This window comes from Schistocerca serialis, chromosome 7, assembly GCF_023864345.2.
Source record: "Schistocerca serialis cubense isolate TAMUIC-IGC-003099 chromosome 7, iqSchSeri2.2, whole genome shotgun sequence".
Lineage (NCBI taxonomy): Eukaryota > Metazoa > Arthropoda > Insecta > Orthoptera > Acrididae > Schistocerca > Schistocerca serialis.
In genome coordinates this window covers 23,441,220-23,462,953 of record NC_064644.1, presented here as the reverse complement: position 1 = coordinate 23,462,953, position 21,734 = coordinate 23,441,220, and the positions used below count along the sequence as shown (strand labels likewise).

At 43.7% G+C, this 21,734-nt stretch overlaps 1 protein-coding gene across 1 annotated transcript in view; it reads left to right on the top strand.

Moving 5' to 3' along the window:
- Positions 1-934: 934 nt before the first annotated feature.
- The window catches only part of LOC126412582 (myrosinase 1-like), a 136,567-nt gene continuing 115,767 nt past the window's right edge, over positions 935-21,734 (top strand). The window contains exons 1-3 of the mRNA XM_050082233.1: positions 935-965; positions 1,340-1,480; positions 13,155-13,288. Coding sequence (XP_049938190.1) covers positions 935-965; positions 1,340-1,480; positions 13,155-13,288 — 306 coding nt within the window. The remainder of the gene's footprint in view (positions 966-1,339; positions 1,481-13,154; positions 13,289-21,734) is intronic.

The following is a 21,734-nucleotide window of genomic DNA, read 5'->3' as shown; positions in this document are numbered from 1 at the left end:
TCTTGAAAGGAGGATATAAGATGAACATCAACAAAAGAAAAACGAAGATAATGGAATGTGGTCGAATTAAATCGGGTGATGCTGCCGGAATTAGATTAGGAAATGAGACGCTTAAAGTAGTAAATGAGCTTTGCTATTTGGGGAGCAAAATAACTGATGATGGTCGAAGTAGAGAGGATATAAAATGTAGACTGGCAGTGGCAAGGAAAGCGTTTCTGAAGAAGAGATATTTGTTAACATCGAGTATAGATTTGTCAGGAAGTCGTTTCTGAAAGTATTTGTATGGAGTGTTGCCATGTATGGAAGTGAAACGTGGACGATAAATAGTTTACACTAAAAGAGAATAGAAGCTTTCGAAATGTGGTGCTACAGAAGAATGCTGAAGATTAGATGGGTAGATCACATCAGGAGGTATTGAATAGAAATGGAGAGAAGATAAATTTGTGGCACAGCTTGACTTGAAGAAGGGATCGGTTGGTAGGGCATGTTCTGAGGCATGAAGGGATCACCAATTGAGTATTGAAATGCAGCGTGGAGGGTAAAAATCGTAGAGGGAGACCAAGAGATGAATACACTAAACAGATTCAGAAGGATGTAGGTTGCAGTAGGTATTGGGAGATGAAGTACCTTTGCACAGGATAGAGTAGCATGGAGAGCTGCACCAAACCAGTCTCTGGACTGAAGACCGCAACAACAACAACATTAATACAAAGAATGAACATTGGTTTTCTGTCAGCAGACTGATTTGTATCTCCTGAGACACAAAGAAGAACTGTGGTAGCAATGTACAGAATACCAAAGGCTGCTACTGTCTGCCTATAGTTGCACATTTGACATGGTAATCATATGTCTTCTGAAAGTTTCTTAATATTTGACAGGGTAGCATACCAACAGGCTGATAAAAGCTACTTATCCACAGTAGGTTTACCAAACAATGAGGACGTCTAACGAAGGCTTCTCTGTCGGTAAGTCCACGCCAATCTGGACTGTGACGCACAATCTGAAAGCAGTTGATAATTTTCGAGGCTGCATCACGCACCTGTCGTTGATAATATTCTCAACAAATCGATAATGTTGCGATGCGAGGCACGGTTCTCACGCTACACAGCCTGTAAGAAACACTTGAAGGGGAGTTGCGCTATTATTTTTCTGTGATTGCTCATTACGAACGATAAGATAAAAGAAACACTTTTTGAATCACATATGATGAGGAGATAAGACAAAGCGCTTTTTTTTTTATTCTACAACTGTCGAGGCCACTATATAAAGGTAAGGTCACCATACACGATTAGCAGTGCAGGCGGCCTGAAGATGAGACACTCTCCTGTCGTTGTTGTAGTGGCAGCAGTGCTGGCTGTCACGTGGGGGGTTCCCCTGGCGTCGACAGACCCGCCAATAGCTCTCAACCAGTTCCCAGAGGACTTCTACTTGGGAGCTGCCACTGCATCCTATCAGATTGAAGGTGGCTGGGACGAGGATGGTGAGTTTTGTGCGAACACTTTTTCCTGCATGATTATGAATATTATTGTCATAGGGGTCGAGGAATTCAACTTTTTGCGGCTGGTTCCGGCGGAGGTTCGCGTCCTCCCTCGGGCATGGGTGGGTGTGTTTGTCCATAGGATAATTTAGGTTAAGCAGTGTGTAAGCTTAGGGACTGATGACCTTAGCAATTAAGTCCCATAAGATTTCACACACATTTGAACTGAATTCAACTTTCAAAACTCGGATCGTGGTTGTTTGCGCAGTGTTTTGTTGTATGTAAATCTTGACTCTTTTAGTGTACTACCCGTTGCTGAAGAATATCAATAAATGAAAATTTATCACTCTACAGCGGAGTGGGCGTTGATACGAAACTTCCTGACAGATTAAAACTGTGTGCCAGACCGAGACTCGAACTCGGGACCTCCCTTTCGTGGACAAGTGCTCGAAATTTTTTTTTTTTTTTTGTGGATCTCATTTTGTTTTAAAATGTTGGTTGAATTTGTTCGGGGCAGACGTCCGGTGACACCCGTTCAGGTTCTCCGTTGATCCGTTCACTCAGTTTTTTTATTACACAGGGTAGCTGAGTCAACAGATGGGGACGTTGGCAAGACAACAACCATCTGCACGATAGCAGCATGCGGATACACTTGGCGCTGCATCACAGACAGGAGCGCCTGCGATGGTGTACTCAACGACGAACCTGGGTGCACGAATGGCAAAACGTCATTTTTTCGGATGAATCCAGGTTCTGTCTACAGCATTATGATAGTCGCATCCGTGTTTGGCGACATCGCGGTGAACGCATATTGGAAGCGTGATTTCGTCATCGCCATTCTGGCGTATCACCTGGCGTGATGGTATGGGGTGCCATTGGTTACACGTCTCGGTCACCTCTTGTTGGCATTGACGGCACTTTGAACAGTGGAAGTTACATTTCAGATGTGTTACGACCCGTGGCTCTACCCTTCATTCGATCCCTGCGAAATCCTACATTTCAACAGGATAATGCAGGACCGCATGTGACAGGTCCTGTACGGGTCTTTCTGGATACAGAAAATGTTCGACTGCTGCCCTGGCCAGCACATTCTCCAGATCTCTCACCAATTGATAACGTCTGGTTAATGGTGGCCGAGCAACTGGCTCGTCACAATACGCCAGTCACTACTCTTGATGAACTGTCGTATCGTGTTGAAGCTGCATGGGCAGCTGTACCTGTACACGCCATCCAAGATCTGTTTGACTCAATGCCCAGGTGTATCAAGGCCGTTATTACGACCAGAGGTTGTTGTTCTGGGTACTGATTTCTCAGGATCTACGCACCCAAATTGCGTGAAAATGCTATCACGTATCAGTTCTAGTATAATATATTTGTCCAATGAATACCCATTTATCATCTGCATTTCTTCTTGGTATAGCAATTTTAGTGGTCAGTAGTGTATGGAATGTTACAACTTGCTTTCGTGCTGGGAGAACGTCTGTTCCTGAACCACCTGTTTACTGTTGGCTACACTTTGCTGGAGTGTTTCGGAAACGAATGATAGTTTTATTGTTCTGTTTCCATTAGTTTATCTCACGATCACATCTCAAAAATTCCTCGCAGAATTATAACGCTAGCATCGATTGCTGTTTTAAGGTGGTCGGTGGTTACACATGAAGCATTTAAAAGTTGTTAATTCTAAAGTTAATTCTCAAAATATTCAGTTACTGTAAAATATTAAATTTTGTAGTTTTTAAGATATTTAAAATTTAATTGTTCCACTAGTCTACCTCAATTTCCTGAGATCACAGATGTATTCAGATTTGCGCAGGCCGAATCGATCGCCTACATCCGTGTAATGTTAATGTGTGACTGTACTGACGAGCCCCTAGTAAACAGAACACAACATTCATTCTGAATGGAGAGAAAACTATAAAAGCAAAAATAACTTGAGGTACGCCCCGAAAGAGTGTTATAGGACCATTATTTTTTTCGCAGTATATAGCCTATGATCTAGTGCACTGTTTCTTAAAAACTGAAATGTGTTGTAATAACATGTAACTCACAACTGTTGCCAAGAAGTATTTTTTCAGCTACTACAGAGAAAACGATTAGAAATTATACATAAGTTTGTAAATTTAAATATTTCCCTACTTTACTAAGTTTCTGCCCTGAAACTGGTCAACCGTTATACAGGACTACTTTACACGGGAGAAATTCTTAGAGCACTTTTACAGATTGAAAGACAGGCGTAATGGCTCGAGTGAAACCCTTAGCATCAGAAGTAGTGCACTCGTCGCTTCATACACAGAGAAGCTTTAGAAGCGAGAAAAAGGCCTGAGGATTTGAAACGTATTCTGGACGAAGTTACAAAACCTGTTAATTTCATTAAATCACGTTCTCTAAATTTCCGTATTTTCACCGTTTTATGAGAAGAAATTGGCATTGAACACACTCAACTTTTCTTACATACTGAAGTGCGTTGTTTGTCAAGAGGGAAAGCTCTTTGTCGTTTCTTTGGGCTGCTTAATGAAGTGTGCTTGTTTCTTTTAGACAAGCAACATTATTTTCAAGCGAGAAAATGTGTGATTTTGATTGGTTGTGTAATGTGACCTATTTGGTGGATATTTTCTCCTTTTTCAACGAATTTAACTTAGAACCTGCAAGGAATAAATGTTAATATGGTGCAGGTTGAGAGTAAAGTTGAAGTTACAGTTAACAAACAGCAGCTGTGGGCAGTACGAGTACAGAAGCGTAGCAATTCATCATTTCCAGCGCTGAGGGACTGCATTGATTCTTCAGGTGAAAAAGTCCCTCCCGAAGTGCAGAACACTTGTGAGACTCTTGTTAGCATTAGTTGGAAGTTTTCGACAATATATCCTTACCCCGCAAGCTGGTAATTATTAGACTGAAGATCCTTTCACTAATGGCGAAATCTCTCTCACACAGGACAAGAACATCTATTGTAACTTTCCTGCAATACTTCATGGCAAAATGTTTTCCAGGAAAATGAACTCCGTAGCTTTTGGTTGCGTGTGCCTTGTGAGTATAAAGAGTTGTTTAAAGAGGCACTGCAATGAGCTATGTAAAGAGTCTTTGCAGCATTTGATGCCATTCCGTACCATTTAGTTACTTGAACAGACCTTTCCTGCTATTTGCAGTATTGAAACCTTGAAGCGAAACCGTCTTAATGTGGAATCAGATCCAACATTGATGGTGACAAAGCTTATTCCAGATTTCAGCGGAATTATGGAAAAACACAAAGCATTTCATTCCTTGCATTAGTGGCCCCACATTTCAGAACATTGTTTATCAACTGAATTTCTTTTAAAAAAATTATTTCCGGTTAGTGTATTTGCTGCACTGTGTTACTCTATTTTCTGTATTACTGTTTTAGTGTAAGTTACTGTATTTTCAATTTAAATTTCGTTCAGTGGGAAACAGTCATGAATCTTTAGAATAAATTGATTATCGCATTATTTTTCATGATGTTTATGTCAGTGGTAATTCTAATTAACTTATTTTTTAAATACTATGTGACATTTCAGATAGCATTGCAAGAGGGTCCGTAAACCATATTCTGAATAAACAGGGAGTCCGCGTTATCGGAAAGTTTGATACCCACTGACCTAATGCATAACGTCTGCTATTCCATGACGCTATTTACGGATGTTGTTGTTGTACACAGGGATGTCACAAAACTAAAAACACCGTAGTGAAGTGCAGGTTGACAAGCATAGCATTGATGCCTCGCGCAGGCATTTGCAGTTGACCCGCAAATAACTAAACAAGTGTAACGTATTGCGCACAAATAGGCACAAAGACTCACTACTGTATGATTAGACGATTACAGAACAAGCACTGGAAGTAGTCACACGCATTAAATATCTCGGAATATCTGTACAGAGCGATTTAAAGTAGAGTCCACATAAAACTAAACGCTGTGAAGGAAGACGCCAGAATTAGACACATTGAGAAAAATCTCAGGAAGTGTTCCATCTACAAAGGAATTAGTTTACTAAACCCTCGCTTCACCAATACCTGAATATCCCTCGTCAGTCCAGTATCGGTACCAACTAGTTCTAATAAATAAAATACGCAAAATCCAACGAAGAACAGAGCGTTTCGTTGAAATTTCACTTAGTGAGGGCGAAAGAGTGTCGCGGGTATTTATTACTGTTCGATTAACTTGCGATAGTGCACACTGTTTTCTTGTGTGCTGTGATGTAATCACAAGTAGCTGTTACAAGTACTAATATATCAGAGAAAACATTATCCTTCATTTATAGAGAAATTAAAAGTAAAATAGATTTTTCTTTTGTTAACATGTGTCTTACTTGTGTCACTTTTTGCCAAAGTCAAAGGACGGTGGAAGTTTTGTTATTGCATAATTTTGGGTTTGTTGTGTGCTCAGAGTTGGCAAAGAAAATATCAGCGCTTCAGGCATGGGAGAGATACAGGTGGGTGGCGGGACACATTAAGTACACGTTGCACAATACTTTCATGCAAAATTTAAGGTCGAAAGTAACATAGCTCGATCAAACTTGGACCACACATAGAGCAAACTCGTACATCATACGCTACTGGCCATTAAAATTGCTACACCAAGAAGAAATGCAGATGATACACGGGTATTCATTGGACAAATATATTATACTACAACTGACATGTGATTACATTTTCACGCAATTTGAGTGCATAGATACTGATAAACCATTACCCAGAACAACCACCTCTGGCCGTAATAACGGCCTTCATACACCTGGGCATTGAGTCAAACAGAGCTTCGATGGCGTGTACAGGTACAGCTGCCCACGCAGCTTCAACACGATACCACAGTTCATCAAGAGTAGTGACTGGCGTATTGTGACGAGACAGTTGCTCGGCCACCATTGACCAGACGTTTTCAGTTGGTGAGAGATCTGGAGGATGTGCTGGCCAGGGCAGCAGTCGAACATTTTCTGTATCCGGAAAGACCCGTACAGGACCTGCAACTTGCAGTCGTGCACTATCCTGCTGCGATGTAGGGTTTCGTAGGGATCGAATGAAGGGTAGAGCCACGAGTCGTAACACATCTGAAATGTAACATACACTGTTCAAAGTGCCGTCAATGCGAACCAGAGTTGACCGAGACGCGTATCCAATGGCACCCCATACCATCACGCTGGGTGATACGCCAGTATAGGGAAGACGAATACACGCTTCCAATGTGCGTTCACCGCGAAGTCACCAAACACGGATGCGACCACCATGATGCTGTAAACAGAACCTGGATTCATCCGAAAAAATGACGTTTTGCCATTCGTGCACCCAGGTTCGTCGTTGAGCACACCAACGCAGGCGCTCCTGTCTGTGATGCAGCGTCAAGGGTAACCGCAACCATGGTCTCCGCGCTGATAGCCCATGCTGCTGCAAACGGCGTCGAACTGTACGTGCAGATGGTTGTTGTCTTGCTAACGTCCCCATCTGTTGACTCAGGGATCGATACGTGGCTGCACGATGCGTTATAGCCATGCGAATAAGGTGCCTGTCATATCGACTGCTAGTGATACGAGGCCGTTGGGATCCAGCACGGCGTTCCGTATTATCCTCCTGAACCCACCGATTCCATATTCTGCTAACAGTCATTGGATCTCGATCAACGCGAGCAGCAATGTCGCGATACGATAAACAGCAATCGCGATAGGCTACAATCTCACCTTTATCAAAGTCGGAAACGTGATGGTACACATTTCTCCTCCTTACACGAGGTATCACAACAGCGTTTCACCAGGCAACGCCGGTCAGCTGCTGTTTGTGTATGAGAAATCGGTTGGAAACTTTCCTCATGTCAGCACGTCGTAGGTGTCGGCACCGGCACCAACCTTGCGTGAATGCTATGAAAAGCTAATCATTTGCATATCACAACATCTTCTTCCCCTCGGTTAAATTTCGCGTCTGTAGCACGTCATCTTCGTGGTGTAGCAATTTTAATGACCAGTAGTGTAGTAAAAAAGGTAACTGAAAGAAACACGCAATGAGACGAATAGAAATCACACTTTTATTCAGAGGCAATAATTACACTGAGACCACCACGATACATGATGGTCCGCTGGGCATTACGAACTGTGGCAGCGAGCGAGGTCGCCGGTGGTTAGCACAATGGACTTGCATTCGGGAGGACGATGGTTCACACCCGCATCCGGCCGTTCTGACGTTTTCCGTTGTGTCCCTAAATCGCTTCAGGCGACTGCTGCGTTGGTTCCTTTGAAAAGGACGCGGCCGACATCCTTCCTTAAAACGATGGGACTGATGAGCTCGCTGTTTTCTCCCTCCCCTAAATCAACCAACGCACTAACAAACGGTGCGACATGGTTCTTAACAGGGTGTGTGATCACGAAGGAGGGCAGTGCGTACTCTGCAACGTGGTCTCACGTTGGCAAGGGGCAGAAAGATACGTACCTAACGACTGGAAAATTGCTCAAGTCACACCAATACCCAAAAAGGTAAGTAGGGGTAATCCGCTGAATTACAGGCCTATATCACTAACGTCGATGTGAGTAGGTTTTTAGAACATAAACTGTATTCGAACATTATGAAGTACCTCGAAGAAAACGATTTATTGACATATAGTCAGCACGGATCCAGAAAACATCGTTCTTGTGAAACACAACTAGCTCTTCATACTCATGAGGTTATGAAAGCTATTGACAGGGAATGTCAAATTGATTCCATATTTTTAGGTTCCCAGAAGGCTTCCGACACCGTTCCTCACAAGCGTCTTCTAACCAAACTGCGTGCCTACAGAGCATCGCCTCAGCTGTGCGACTGGATTCCCGATTTCCTGTCAGAAAGGTCACAGTTCGTAGTAATAGACGGAAAGTCATCGAGTAAAACAGAAGTAATATCTGATGTTCCTCAAAGAAGTGTTATAGGCCCTCTATTGTTCCTGATCTATATTAACGACATAGGAGACTATCTGAGTAGCCGTCTTCGATTGTTTGCATTTACCGTCTTGTAAAGTCATCAGACGATCAAAACGACTTGCAAAATGATTTATATAAGATATCTGTATGGTGTGAAAAGTGGCAATTGACCCTGAATAAATAAAAGTGCGAAGTTATTCACATAAGTACAAAAAGAAATCAGCTAAATTTCGATTACGCGATAAGTCACACAAATCTGAGGGCTGTAAATTCAACTAAATACTTAGGGATTACAATTACAAATAACTTAAATTGGAACGATCACATGGATAATATTGTGGGTAGAGCAAACCAAAGACTGCGATTCACTGGCAGAACACTTAGAAGATGCAACAGGTCTACCAAATAGACTGCTTACACTACGCTTGTCCGCCCTATTCTGGAGTATTGCTATGCAATGTGGGATCTTAATCAGGTGAGAATGACGGATAACATCGAAAAAGTACACAGAAGGGCAACTCGTTTTGTATAATAGCGAAATAGGGGAAATAGTGTCACAGACATGATACGTGAATTGGAGTGGCAATCATTAAAACAAAGGCGCTTTTCGTTGCGACGGGATCTTCTCATGAAATTTCAATCACCAATTTTCTCCTCCGATTGCGAAAACATTCTGTTGGCACCCACCTACATAGGGAGAAACGATCATCTCGATAAAATAAGGGAAATCAGGGCTCGCACGGAAAAATTTAAGTGCTCGTTTTTCCCGCGTGCCATGCGAGAGTGGAACGGTAGAGAGATACCATGAAGGTGGTTCATTGAACCCTCTGCCAGGCACTTTATTGTGAATAGCAGAGTATTCACGTAGATGTAGATGTGGTAAGGAGTTCTTGTGGTAGGTCGCTGCATTTCCTCACCAGCGCTGCCGACAGCTACTGGACAGTCTTTGGCTGATGTGGACATGCTGTAGAATGTCTCGCCAATGAATCCCACCTACGCTCTGTAGGACTTAAGTCCGGGTAACGGACAGGCCAGTCCATTCGCCAAATATCCTCTCGTACCAAGAGTTCCTCCTCCTCCGCTTTTCGAGGCCGTTGGCCATTTTCATCCACAAAAATGTAGTGAGCGGCGAATGCACCCATGATGAGGTGCATATGCAAAAGGAGAACAGTGTCACAATAACATTGACTGGTGAGACTACTGTGTTCAAAGATCCAGAGGTCAGTACTCCCACGCAACCATCATGCCCCCCTAACCATAAGACCTGTACCACCAGGACGATCATGTTCAAATATGTTTCTGGGTGCATTACATTTTTCCACCTCAATCCATGTGAAGGTACGTCCACTATTGCTAAACACACGAGGTGCGACAATAAAGTAATGAGACTGATTATCTTTGCAAGATGTGGCAACCCTGCAGGCTTGCGTAGGCACAATAGCGTTGACCTTGGTCTATAAGCTGCTTCTAGTCCAAGCAGGACATCGATGCAACTGCTCAGTCATGAGTTGGGGTGTAATAAGTTAACATGTGTTTGTGTCTCTCGTCAAGGAAATGGAACCGCATAATATTTCGCAACGGTATGCCATTTCTTTTTGCGTTAAATTGGCTGAAAACGCGACGACAACTTACGGTAAGCTTTAGAAGATTTTGGAGAGGAGGTTATGTCAAGAGGTCAATTTTTTTGTTGGCATAAAATGTTTAGTGAAGGCAGAACGAATGTTGAAGATAAAGACCACAGTAGACGACCATCAGCCTCACGGACGGATGTCAACTTGGCCAGCGTGCCTGAATTCATACGATCTGATCGAAGATTATCTGTGAAAATGATTGCAGAAGAACTGAACATCAATCGAGAAAGCGTTTGTCTAATAATTACTGAAGATCTTGGTATGAGAAAGATTTGTGCAGGTAATGCGCCATCCATACTGCTCTGTCAGCACAGCAATTTTTAATCTCAAAACAAATTTCAGTACTACCACAGCCACCTTATTCACCAGATATCAGTCCGTGCGAGTTTTTTCTATTTCCAAGACTAAAAACGGCGGTCAACAACACAAGATGTAGAAAAAGCTGTGACGAGGGTCTTGGAGGATATTACAGAAGATGAGTTCCAAAAATGTTGCCATTAATGGCAGAAGCGCTGGAAAAAGTGTGTGCAATCAGAAGGGAACTACTTTTAAGGACACAACACTAAATTTGACTAAAACGGTGCCGGCCGGTGTGGCCGAGCGGTTCTAGGCTCTTCAGTCTGGAACCGCGCGACCGCTACGGTCGCAGGTTCCAATCCTGCCTCGGGCATGGATGTGTGTGATGTCCTTAGATTAGTTAGATTTAAGTAGTTCTCAGTCCTAGGCGCCTGATGACCTAAGCTGTTAAGTCTCACACTGCTCAGAGCCATTTGAAGCATTTTTGAACTAAAACGGTAAGCAACATTTTTTTCACATGAGTCTCATTACTTTATTGTCGCACCTCATATGTGAAGATGGTATCTGTTCTTTCGAACATGTCCGGAAGAACAGATTCTATCTTCATACCGTTAAGGCTAACCAGTCATTGACCTTTTTATGTGCTGGATGCACACCCATTGCCCGAACTCTTACGGGACCTAGTAAAATTGTTTGCTGCGCGTAATGAGTGTAATGGGCTGGGGCACTACGAATGTAGTGTGTGGACATTAAGTTGGGAATGGGGGTCTCACAGGGAGCGTGGAAGGGATAAATCCCTGCAGTCGCACTATCCTCTGTGCCCTCGTGGCTCAGATGGATAGAGCGTATGCCATGTAAGCAGGAGATCCCGGGTTCGAGTCCCGGTCGGGGCACACATCTTCAACTGTCCCCGTAGATCTATATCAACGCCTGTCGACAGCTTAGGGTCTTGATGTAATTATCATTCCATTGCTAAACATGGTGGACTGTATGGACTGTCCGACCCAATTCCCTCGACTTAAATCCGATCGAGCGCATGTGGGATGTGTGGAGAGACGTATTGCAGCGTGTTAACATGCAGTTGTGAACTGTGCTGGTGGAGCAATGGAACATCCTATCGCAATAACTCCTTACCAATGTTGTGCCAACAGAGTTGTAAGTTTTGGGGCATGAGTTGCTGCCTGTGGTGATCACACACACTATTAAGAACCATGTACCACTTCTTCAAATGTCCAGCACCCCATGAGAAACACAGTGACTTCAGTATGATTATTGTTGTTGCTGTGGTCTTCAGTCCAGAGACTGGTTTGATGCAGCTCTCCATGCTACTCTATTCTGTGCAAGCTTCTTCATCTCCCAGTACCTACTGCAACCTACATCCTTCTGAATCTGTTTAATGTATTCATCTCTTGGTCTCCCTCTACGATTTCTACCCTCCACGCTGCCCTCCAATACTAAATTGGTGATCCCTTGATGCCTCAGAATATGCTCTACCAACCGATCCCTTCTTCTAGTCAAGTTTTGCACAAATTTCTCTTCTCTCCAGTTCTATTCAATACCTCCTCATTAGTTATGTGATCTACCCATCTAATCTTCAGCATTCTTCTGTAGCACCACATTTCGAAAGCTTCTATTCTCTTCTTGTCCAAACTATTTAGCGTCCACGTATCACTTCCCTACATTGCTACACTCCACACAAATACTTTCAGAAACGACTTCCTGACACTTAAATCTATACTCGATGTTAACAAGTTTCTCTTCTTCAGAAACGCTTTCCTTGCCATTGTCAGTCTACATTTTATATCCTCTCTACTTCGACCATCATCAGTTTTGCTCCCCAAATAGCAAAACTCATTTACTACTTTAAGCCTCTCATTTCCTAATCTAATTCCCTCAGCATCGCCCGATTTAATTCGACTACATTCCATTATCCTCGTTTTGCTTCTGTTGTGTTCATCTTACATCCTCCTTTCACGACACTGTCCATTCCGTTCCGCTGCTCTTCCAGGTCCTTTGCTGTCTCTGACAGAATTACAATGTCATCGGCGAACCTCAAAGTTTTTATTTCTTCTCCATGGATTTTAATTCCTACTCCGAATTTTTGTTTTGTTTCCTTTACTGCTTGCTCAATATACAGATTGAATAGCATCGGGGAGAGGCTGCAACCCTGTCTCACTCCCTCCCCAACCACTGCTTCCCTTTCATACCCCTCGACTCTTATAACTGCCATCTGGTTTCTGTACAAATTGTAAATAGCCTTTCGCTCCCTGTATTTTACCTCTGCCACCTTCAGAATTTGAAAGAGAGTATTGCAATCAACATTGTCAAAATCTTTCTCTAAGTCTACAAATGCTAAAAACGTAGGTCTGGCTTTCCTTAATCTATTTTCTAAGATAAGTCGTAGGGTCAGTATTCCCTCACCTGTTCCAACATTTCTACGGAATCCAAACTGATCTTCCCTGAGGTCGGCTTCTACCAGTTTTTCCGTTCGTCTGTAAAGAATTCGTGTAAGTATTTTGCAGCTGTGGCTTATTAAACTGATGGTTCGATAATTATCTTTGAATAAAAGAGTCATTTTAGATTCGTTCGTCTCATTGCCTATTTCTTTCAGTAACCTACTGTGCTGTACTGTAGCAGTTCTTTCTATGTATGGTCCAACTTTCACTGAGCTATGTTACTTGGCAGTGATACGTCATTTCGTCCTTACGTATTGCACACCAGTGTACTTTCCAGGCCAGTTATGCTTTATCCAGGGGATCCTACTACTTTGATAATGCCCCTGATACACACCTCAGGCATTCGTGTAAATGCATGGAATCTCTATCTCCAGGATAGCAATGAGACACTGCACTTGTGTTTCAGGCAAGGGAGAGAGCATCTGGGACCACATGCTGCACGCACAGCCCAACCTGACTGCAGACGGCCAGAACGGCGACGTGGCGGCCGACTCGTACCACAAGTACAAGGAGGACGTGCAGCTGCTCGTCGCGCTCAATGTGAGTCCCTGTCAGCTGTTGCCGCACATCACACAACACGTCACCTCCGGAACCAACGGTGGCATTTTCAGTCCGCTAATAAGCGTAGCCATCAATCACAATTCCTTTTCTACAATCACAACGAACAGCCACATTTCCATTCACAAATAAGTGTAACCATCAGTCAGGATGAATAAAACGTTCTCGGTTTTCCAGCCGCGTCAATTCGAATAAAATGCTCGAGCTTTCGATGGCCATCTCCGCCATCGTCGTCAGGAGTTCACTGACAGCCGGGGCTGTTTTTTTTTTTTTTTCTTTATTGGTTTTCAATTCCCACCGAAGGGGGCGGGCTGGCAGCAGCTTACAACGCTGCTCTACAGCCTACAGACTTTTTTTAAATAATGGAAGAAGAAAGAAACAAGGAAAAACAGGCGATAAAATGGTGATTTAAAGTGTAAAATGGCGTAAAATTGCGGAAAGTTAAAACAGAAAGCAAAAGGGGTTGGCAATGTAGATAAAATACACAGGAATCAGACAAGTAACATAGTAGACACACAATTAAAAAACGTGGCGACAGTCTGGTTTCTGTTCGCAAGAGATAAAAGGCACACCCAGCGACAGTATGATGGCCGTTCGCAACAAGTCCCAAAAAACACAACACGGAACACTCACTGTAAAACACGCACTGTAGAACACTAACTGTACAACACTGCACGAAAGTGGCAGCACAAAGACGACACTCCCGAGCCAAAGGCAGATGGGGGGGGGGGGGACCTGCAGGAGGGGGAAAAACAAGGAGGGAGGAGAGGAAAAAACGAAAAGGGGGGGAACCAAGGAGGGAGAGGACTAATAAAGGGGGAGAAGGGCAGACGCGAGAGGAAATGAGAGGAGGCAGAGGAGGGAAATGGAAAAGGACGTGGAGGAGAGAAGGGGGCAAAGAGAGGGGAGGTGGGGAAGAAAGAGGCTGGAAGGGGGGGAGAGGGAGCCCGGGAAAAGGACATAGGAAAGGAGGGGGAGTGAGGATCAGAGTTGATAGGAGGGGTAAATGGAGGGAGAGAGGGCATCATCCGGGAGGGGGAGTTGATGGAAGCCACCTTGGGAAAGAAGATGTAGGGTGTAGAGATGGAGGGTAGGGGGGACACAGCGGTGAAGACGTGGCAGGGGGCGGGGATGCCGGGGCTGCTACGGTTTCTCGCTTGTATAGGCGTGATGACATCATCGGCAGCCAATCAGATCGATCCAATGTGGCGCGCGCGTGTAAGTCGACCCGGGCACCTCGTGGCAGCACCGGTGACGTCAGGTGGCGCCAGGGGCAGGCGCCACGTTTGAAACTGCCGCTCCCGCGTCGCGCATCTGTCTCTGCTTTCTTTCGATGTCCTACGCCCGTCCCCATGCCCTGCTGAGTGTGTATCCCTGGTCTCTGTTGAAATTGTTGTTGTTTAAGCGAATCTCGGCCGCTTCCTTTATAACGGAGTCCCAATATGTAGAATCATGAGCCAACACTTTTGTATTTTCGAACTGTATCTTATGTCCGTTTTCTAGGCAATGCTCCGCTATGGCCGACTTGTCAAACTCCCTTTTGTTTTATATGGCGCTTGTGCTAAGTACAACGCTCCGCAACCGCGCGAATTGTCTGTCCAATGTACATGCTGCCACATTCACAGGCTACACCATACACACCGGACACTCGAAGAGCAGTGTCGTCTTTAACAGGGCGCAACGTATCTCGTATCTCGGGGGCGGGCCGAACACTGGTCTTAGCCCATGTTTCTGCAGCAGACGTCCTCACTTACTGCTAGTTGCTCCACAGTATAGCAGGAATACAGTCCGTTTGGCCTCTTCTTCTGATTCACCAGCTGTCTTTCGTCGGCGGCCCTTGAAAGCGTTTCCTATTCTACAGTTGGAACCAACGACGACATTTTTTGTTCACTAATAAGTGTCCCTGTCAGTCAGGGTACCTTTTCTAGAGGCGGAACTACCACCTACATTTTTAGTCCACTAGGAAGTGTAGCCACCAGACACAGTGGTGGTTTTGTGACTAATTTCTTGTCTGGTGCGGTTACGTAACATATCTACGGTTAGATGACAACTTCTTTCCGTTTTCTTTGTAAAATATAACAACAAGTCGCTGCTCCAGAATCTCGTCCTCCGGGCATAGACCATTATCCTCGTTCGTTTTTTCTGATGTTGGCTGGCTACTTTGCAGCCGATATTCCTTCATAGGGTCCAGACCCAGACCCATACTGTCAGAACTGAACCGAGCAGGGTGTGGTGAGAAGGATCTGTTCACGCTCGAGATTGGTGGACAGCAGCCTCCACGTTCGGGCGATTCCCTGTGGTGGGGTTAGCTCTGACAGCTCATGTACTAGTTTTCTCGTGTGTGAGTTCTCCTAGTGCCTTCAAAATTCCTTCCAGATGCTCCTTTCAGCCGAATCAGTGACTGAAAAGTTGCCTTTGCGTTATACCTCGACTTTCTCGTGACACTCTATTCTGTATATATACTAAGATTGTATCTGTTCTTTCGGACATGACCGAAAGAACAGATACCGTCAGTGACCATGCAGCTCGTTATAATGAAATACAATGAAATGAACACCCTTAGCTGCTTACAGGCGTTGACATGCGTCAATGGGGACAGATGAAAGTGTGTGCCCCGACTGGGACTCGAACCTGGGATCTCCTGCTTACATGGCAGACGCTCTATCCATCAGAGCCACCGAGGACACAGAGGATTGCGCGACTGCAGGGATTTATCTCTGGCACGCCTCCCGCGAAACGCACATTCTCAACGTATTGTCCCGCACTACATTCGTAGTGGCCCCGCCCATTATACTCATTACTCGCGGCGCGTTGCCGATTCCCGTAAGAGCTCGGGCACTGTTTGTGCATTCGCACAGAAGAAGAAGATGGTCAAGTGGCTGGTGAGCCTTAACTATATCTATCTTAGTATATATATAGCTAAGGCTCTTAGTTGTTGTTGTTGTGGTCTTCAGTCCTGAGACTGGTTTGATGCAACTCTCCATGCTACTCTATCCTGTGCAAGCTTCTTCATCTCCCAGTACCTACTGAAACCTACATCCTTCTGAATCTGCTTAGTGTATTCATCTCTTGGTCTCCCTCTACGATTTTTACCCTCTACGCTGCCCTCCAATACTAAATTGGTGATCCCTTGATGCCTCAGAACATGTCCTACCAACCGATCCCTTCTACTGGTCAAGTTGTGCCACAAACTTCTCTTCTCCCCAATCCTATTCAATACTTCCTCATTAGTTATGTGATCTACCCATCTAATCTTCAGCATTCTTCTGTAGCACCACATTTCGAAAGCTTCTATTCTCTTCTTGTCTAAACTGTTTATCGTCCACGTTTCACTTCCATACATGACTACACTCCATACGAATACTTTCAGAAATGACTTTCTGACACTTAAATCAATACTGGATGTTAACAAATTTCTCTTCTTCAGAAACGCTTTCCTTTCCATTGCTAGTGTACATTTTATATCCTCTCTACTTCGACCATCATCAGTTATTTTGCTCCCCAAATAGCAAAACTCCTTTACTACTTTAAGTGCCTCATTTCCTAATCTAATTCCCTCAGCATCACCCGATTTAATTTGACTACATTCCATTATCCTTGTTTTGCTTTTGTTGATGTTCATCTTATATCCTCCTTTCAAGACACTGTCCATTCCATTCAACTGCTCTTCCAAGTCCTTTGCTGTCTCTGACAGAATTACAATGTCATCGGCGAACCTCAAAGTTTTTATTTCTTCTCCATGAATTTTAATACCTACTCCGAATTTTTCTTTTGTTTCCTTTACTGCTTGCTCAATATACAGATTGAACAACATCGGGGAGAGGCTACAATCCTGTCTTACTGCCTTCCCAACCACTGCTTCCCTTTCATGTCCCTCAACTCTTATAACTGCCATCTGGTTTCTGTACAAATTGTAAATAGCCTTTCGCTCCCTGTATTTTACCCCTGCCACCTTCTGTATTTGAAAGAGAGTATTCCAGTCAACATTGTCAAAAGCTTTCTCTAAGTCTACAAATGCTAGAAACGTAGGTTTGGCTATCTTTAATCTTCCTTCTAAGATAAGTCGTAAGGTCAGTATTGCCTCACGTGTTCCAATATTTCTACGGAATCCAAGCTGATCTTCCCGGAGGTCGGCTTCTACTAGTTTTTCCATTCGTCTGTAAAGAATTCGCGTTAGTATTTTGCAGCTGTGACTTATTAAACTGATAGTTCGGTAATTTTCATATCTGTCAACACCTGCATTCTTTGGGATTGGAATTATTATATTCTTCGTGATGCCTGGGTGTTGTGTGATGTCCTTAGGTTAGTTAGGTTTAAGTAGTTCTAAGTTCTAGGGGATTGATGACCGTAGATGTTAAGGCCCATAGTGCTCAGAGCCATTTTATTATATTCTTATTGAAGTCTGAGGGTATTTCGCCGTCCGCAGCTCGTGGTTGTGCGGTAGCGTTCTCGCTCCTCACGCCCGGGTTCCCGGGTTCGATTCCCGGCGGGGTCGGGGATTTTCTCTGCCTCGTGATGACTGGGTGTTGTGTGATGTCCTTAGGTTAGTTAGGTTTAAGTAGTTCTAAGTTCTAGGGGACTGATGACCTAAGATGTTAAGTCCCATAGTGCTCAGAGTCATTTGGACCATTTTTTGGTATTTCGCCTGTTTCATACATCTTGCTCACCAGATGGTAGAGTTTTGTCAGAACTGGCTCTCCCAAGGCCGTCAGTAGTTCCAATGGAATGTTGTCTACTCCGGGGGCCTTGTTTCGACTCAGGTCTTTCAGTGCTCTGTCAAACTCTTCACGCAGTATCATATCTCCCATTTCATCTTCATCTACATCCTCTTCCATTTCCATAATATTGTCCTCAAGTACATCGCCCTTGTATAGACCCTCTATATACTCCTTCCACCTTTCTGCTTTCCCTTCTTTGCTTAGAACTGGGTTTCCACCTGAGCTCTTGATATTCATACAAGTCGTTCTCTTATCTCCAAAGGTCTCTTTAATTTTCCTGTAGGCGGTATCTATCTTACCCCTAGTGAGATAGGCCTCTACATCGTTACATTTGTCCTCTAGCCATCCCTGCTTAGCCATTTTGCACTTCCTGTCTATCTCATTTTTGAGACGTTTGTATTCCTTTTTGCCTGCTTCACTTACTGCATTTTTATATTTTCTCCTTTCATCAATTAAATTCAATATTTCTTCTGTTTCCCAAGGATTTCTACTAGCCCTCGTCTTTTTACCTACTTGATCCTCTGCTGCCTTCACTACTTCATCCCTCAAAGCTACCCATTCTTCTTCTACTGTATCATTTCCCCCATTCCTGTCAATTGCTCCCTTATGCTCTCCCTGAATCTTAGGCTCTTAGTATATATATATATATATATATATATATATATATATATATATATATATATATATATATAACACATACATACATATAGTTAAGGCTCACCGGCCACTTGACCATCTTCTTCTTCTGTGCGAATGCACAAACAGTGCAGAACTCTTACGGGAATCGGCAACGCGCCGCGAGTAATGAGTATAATGGGCGGGGGCACTACGAATGTAGTGCGGGACAATACGTTGAGAATGTGCGTTTCGCGGGAGGCGTGCCGGAGATAAATCCCTGCAGTCACGAATTCCTCTGTCCTCGGTGGCTCTGATGGATAGAGCGTCTGCCATGTAAGCAGGAGATCCCAGGTTCGAGTCCCAGTCGGGGCACACATTTTCATCTGTCCCCGTTGACGTATGTCAACGCCTGTAAGCAGCTAATTTCATTGTAATTTCACTCTATTCTGTCACCAGTATGTCGACATGCCTGTTGCCGCGACGTCATTGTGCATCGCCTCGGTCTGCTCAGCTTTTCCTCCTAGCTGGCTGGCAGTGTGCCGGTCATTCACGCAGGCGGCTCGTTGTCTGGTGTCACCAGTGGAGAACTTTAAGAAATTGTTAGTGTTAGCCTGCAATCGTACTACGGGTTGCAACATCCCAGTGATGCTGGTCCGTGTTTGCGACAGAAAGGGCAGACCACGGTAAGGTATGCATCCGACCAGTGTCGAACTTTGAGACTCGGTAATCAGGCAGCGTCATCACCTTTGGGTGAGCCTTATGGGTTCAGAATCTGTCTTCAAAAATTTCTCTTAGGTCTATAAAGAGAGTATGTGTGCTTACATGTGGCCAGTGGCAGTTCGTCTTTTAAATGATACCACAACACCACTCGACAACGTTGACATTGACTAACCCATGTACACATCTATGTATGTCGTAGCGAGCCTAGATGACAGTTCAGTAGTTTTACTTCTGAAAGGACGGAGAGGGAGCTACACACACACACACACACACACACACACACACACACACACACACACACACAAAGACTATTAGCTCACTTTTTTAAACTCTTTAATATCGAATACTTAACCTGCATGCAGTCCATGTCCACATGACTCATGATGTACAGGGTGTATAAAAAACAATGGCGCAATCTTACACGGCTGTACGTACACGATAATAGAAGTACAAATGTCAAGTAAACATGGGCTTTAAAACGCATACCTTAAGAGCTATGAGATATTCTTGATTTTCAGCATTGTGAAACAGATCTCTTCTACTGCAAGTTCTTTACTTTCCATATTTTAGGAAGTGTTAGTATGGACCAAAACAAGAAAAAAATGTCCAGTAAACATGTGCTCTAAAATGCATACCTTAACACCTATGAGCACCTGTTCATCTTCGGTGCTTTGGTACACAACTCTTCTAATGCTTGTGGTTTCGTTGTGATGTGTTAACCTTAACCTGGTACCTCACTCTCCGGGTCACACCACATATCTATCGTCACTTTTACGGCACCAGCTGTGGTCCCACATACAGTCATTTGTTATTGCTGCGTACCTTAGACAGTGTAGTTTTGTCCAGGACTAGTGTGGTAAGAACATACTCCACTTCCTGAACATGTCGCTTCATGTATTACACATCTTACTGTTATTTTTGACATTTATCGCTCACTGCATTGCAGATTGGAAAGCAGAATATGAAGTATGGAACAGATACATCAGGCAGGGGAAATATTCTCGCGCTTCAAGAACAATGTTACAATTCTAATTACAAAGACGACAGGTGCTGACGTGTTTGAGTATTACCGATCCATCACGTTGATAAGTTATGGTTGCAAAATATTGACAGAAATTATTTAGAGAAGAATGGAAAAACTGATAGAAACCGACCTTGGAGAATATCAGTTTGGGTTCCGGAGAAAAGTAAGAACATACAAGGCAATGCTGATTCTATGTCTTATTTTAGAAGACAAATTTAATGAAGACAAATCTGCATTACAACAGTTGCAGATTTATAAACAGCTTTTGACAATGTTGACTGGTACACACTCTTTGAAATTTTGAGGATGCAGAGATAAAAAAACGGGTAGCGAAATATCATTTACAGCTTGTTTAAAAACCAGATGGCAGTTATAAGAGTCGATGGACTTCAAAGGGAAGCAATGGTTGAGAAGGGCGTGAGACAGGGTTGTAGCACATGGCCAGTTTTATTCAGTCCGTACGCTGAGAAAGCATTGTAGGAAACCAAGGAGGAATCTGGAAAGCGAATTATAGTTCGGAGAGAAGAAATAAAAACTTTGAGGTTTGCCGATGACGTTGTATAATGCTGTCAGAGAGAGCAAAGGACTTGGCAGAGCAGTTGAACTGGACGGACAGTGTCTTGAAAGAAGGATGTAAGATAAATATCAACAAAAGTAGAACAATGGTTGTGGAATGTAGTCGAACTTAGTGAGACGTTGCTGAAGGAATTAAATTAGGTGATGATACACTATGAAGCAGTAGATACACTAGAAGTTGCTGTTTGGGCGGCGAAATAACTAATGATGGCTGAGGTAGAGAAGATACAAAACGCCGACACGCAATAGCAAGAAGGGAAAGTGGGCTGAAGGTTAGAACTGAAGTTTGTGTTTTTGGGATGGCATTGGACTTCAGCGGTCCACACAGCTATACTAGTCACTACGCTACTGTGGTGTAATGATTAGCACATACCCCTAGTAAGCTAGAGATCTGGGTTCAAGTCCTCGCTACAGTATAAATTTTATTTCATTGCTTTAGCTTCTATCCTTGTCGGAAAAAAATAAGAAAAGTATTTATGAACAAGAGGAATTTGTTAACATCTAATATGAATTTAAGTATCAGGAATTCGTTTCTAAAGATATTTGATTTGTACCCTTGTACGGAAGTGAAAAATGAATGGTAAGCAGTTCACACGAGAAGAGAATAAAAGATTTGAAATGTGATGCTACAGAAAAATGCTGAAGATTAGATAGAGACGTGGGAGAGCGGGGGGGGGGGGGGGGGGAGTAAAAGTTATAGGAGACCTATAGTTGAGTCGGCAGAAGTTGATCCGTGACAGGTGCAGTGGGCTGGGCGCAACTGCTTCACGGG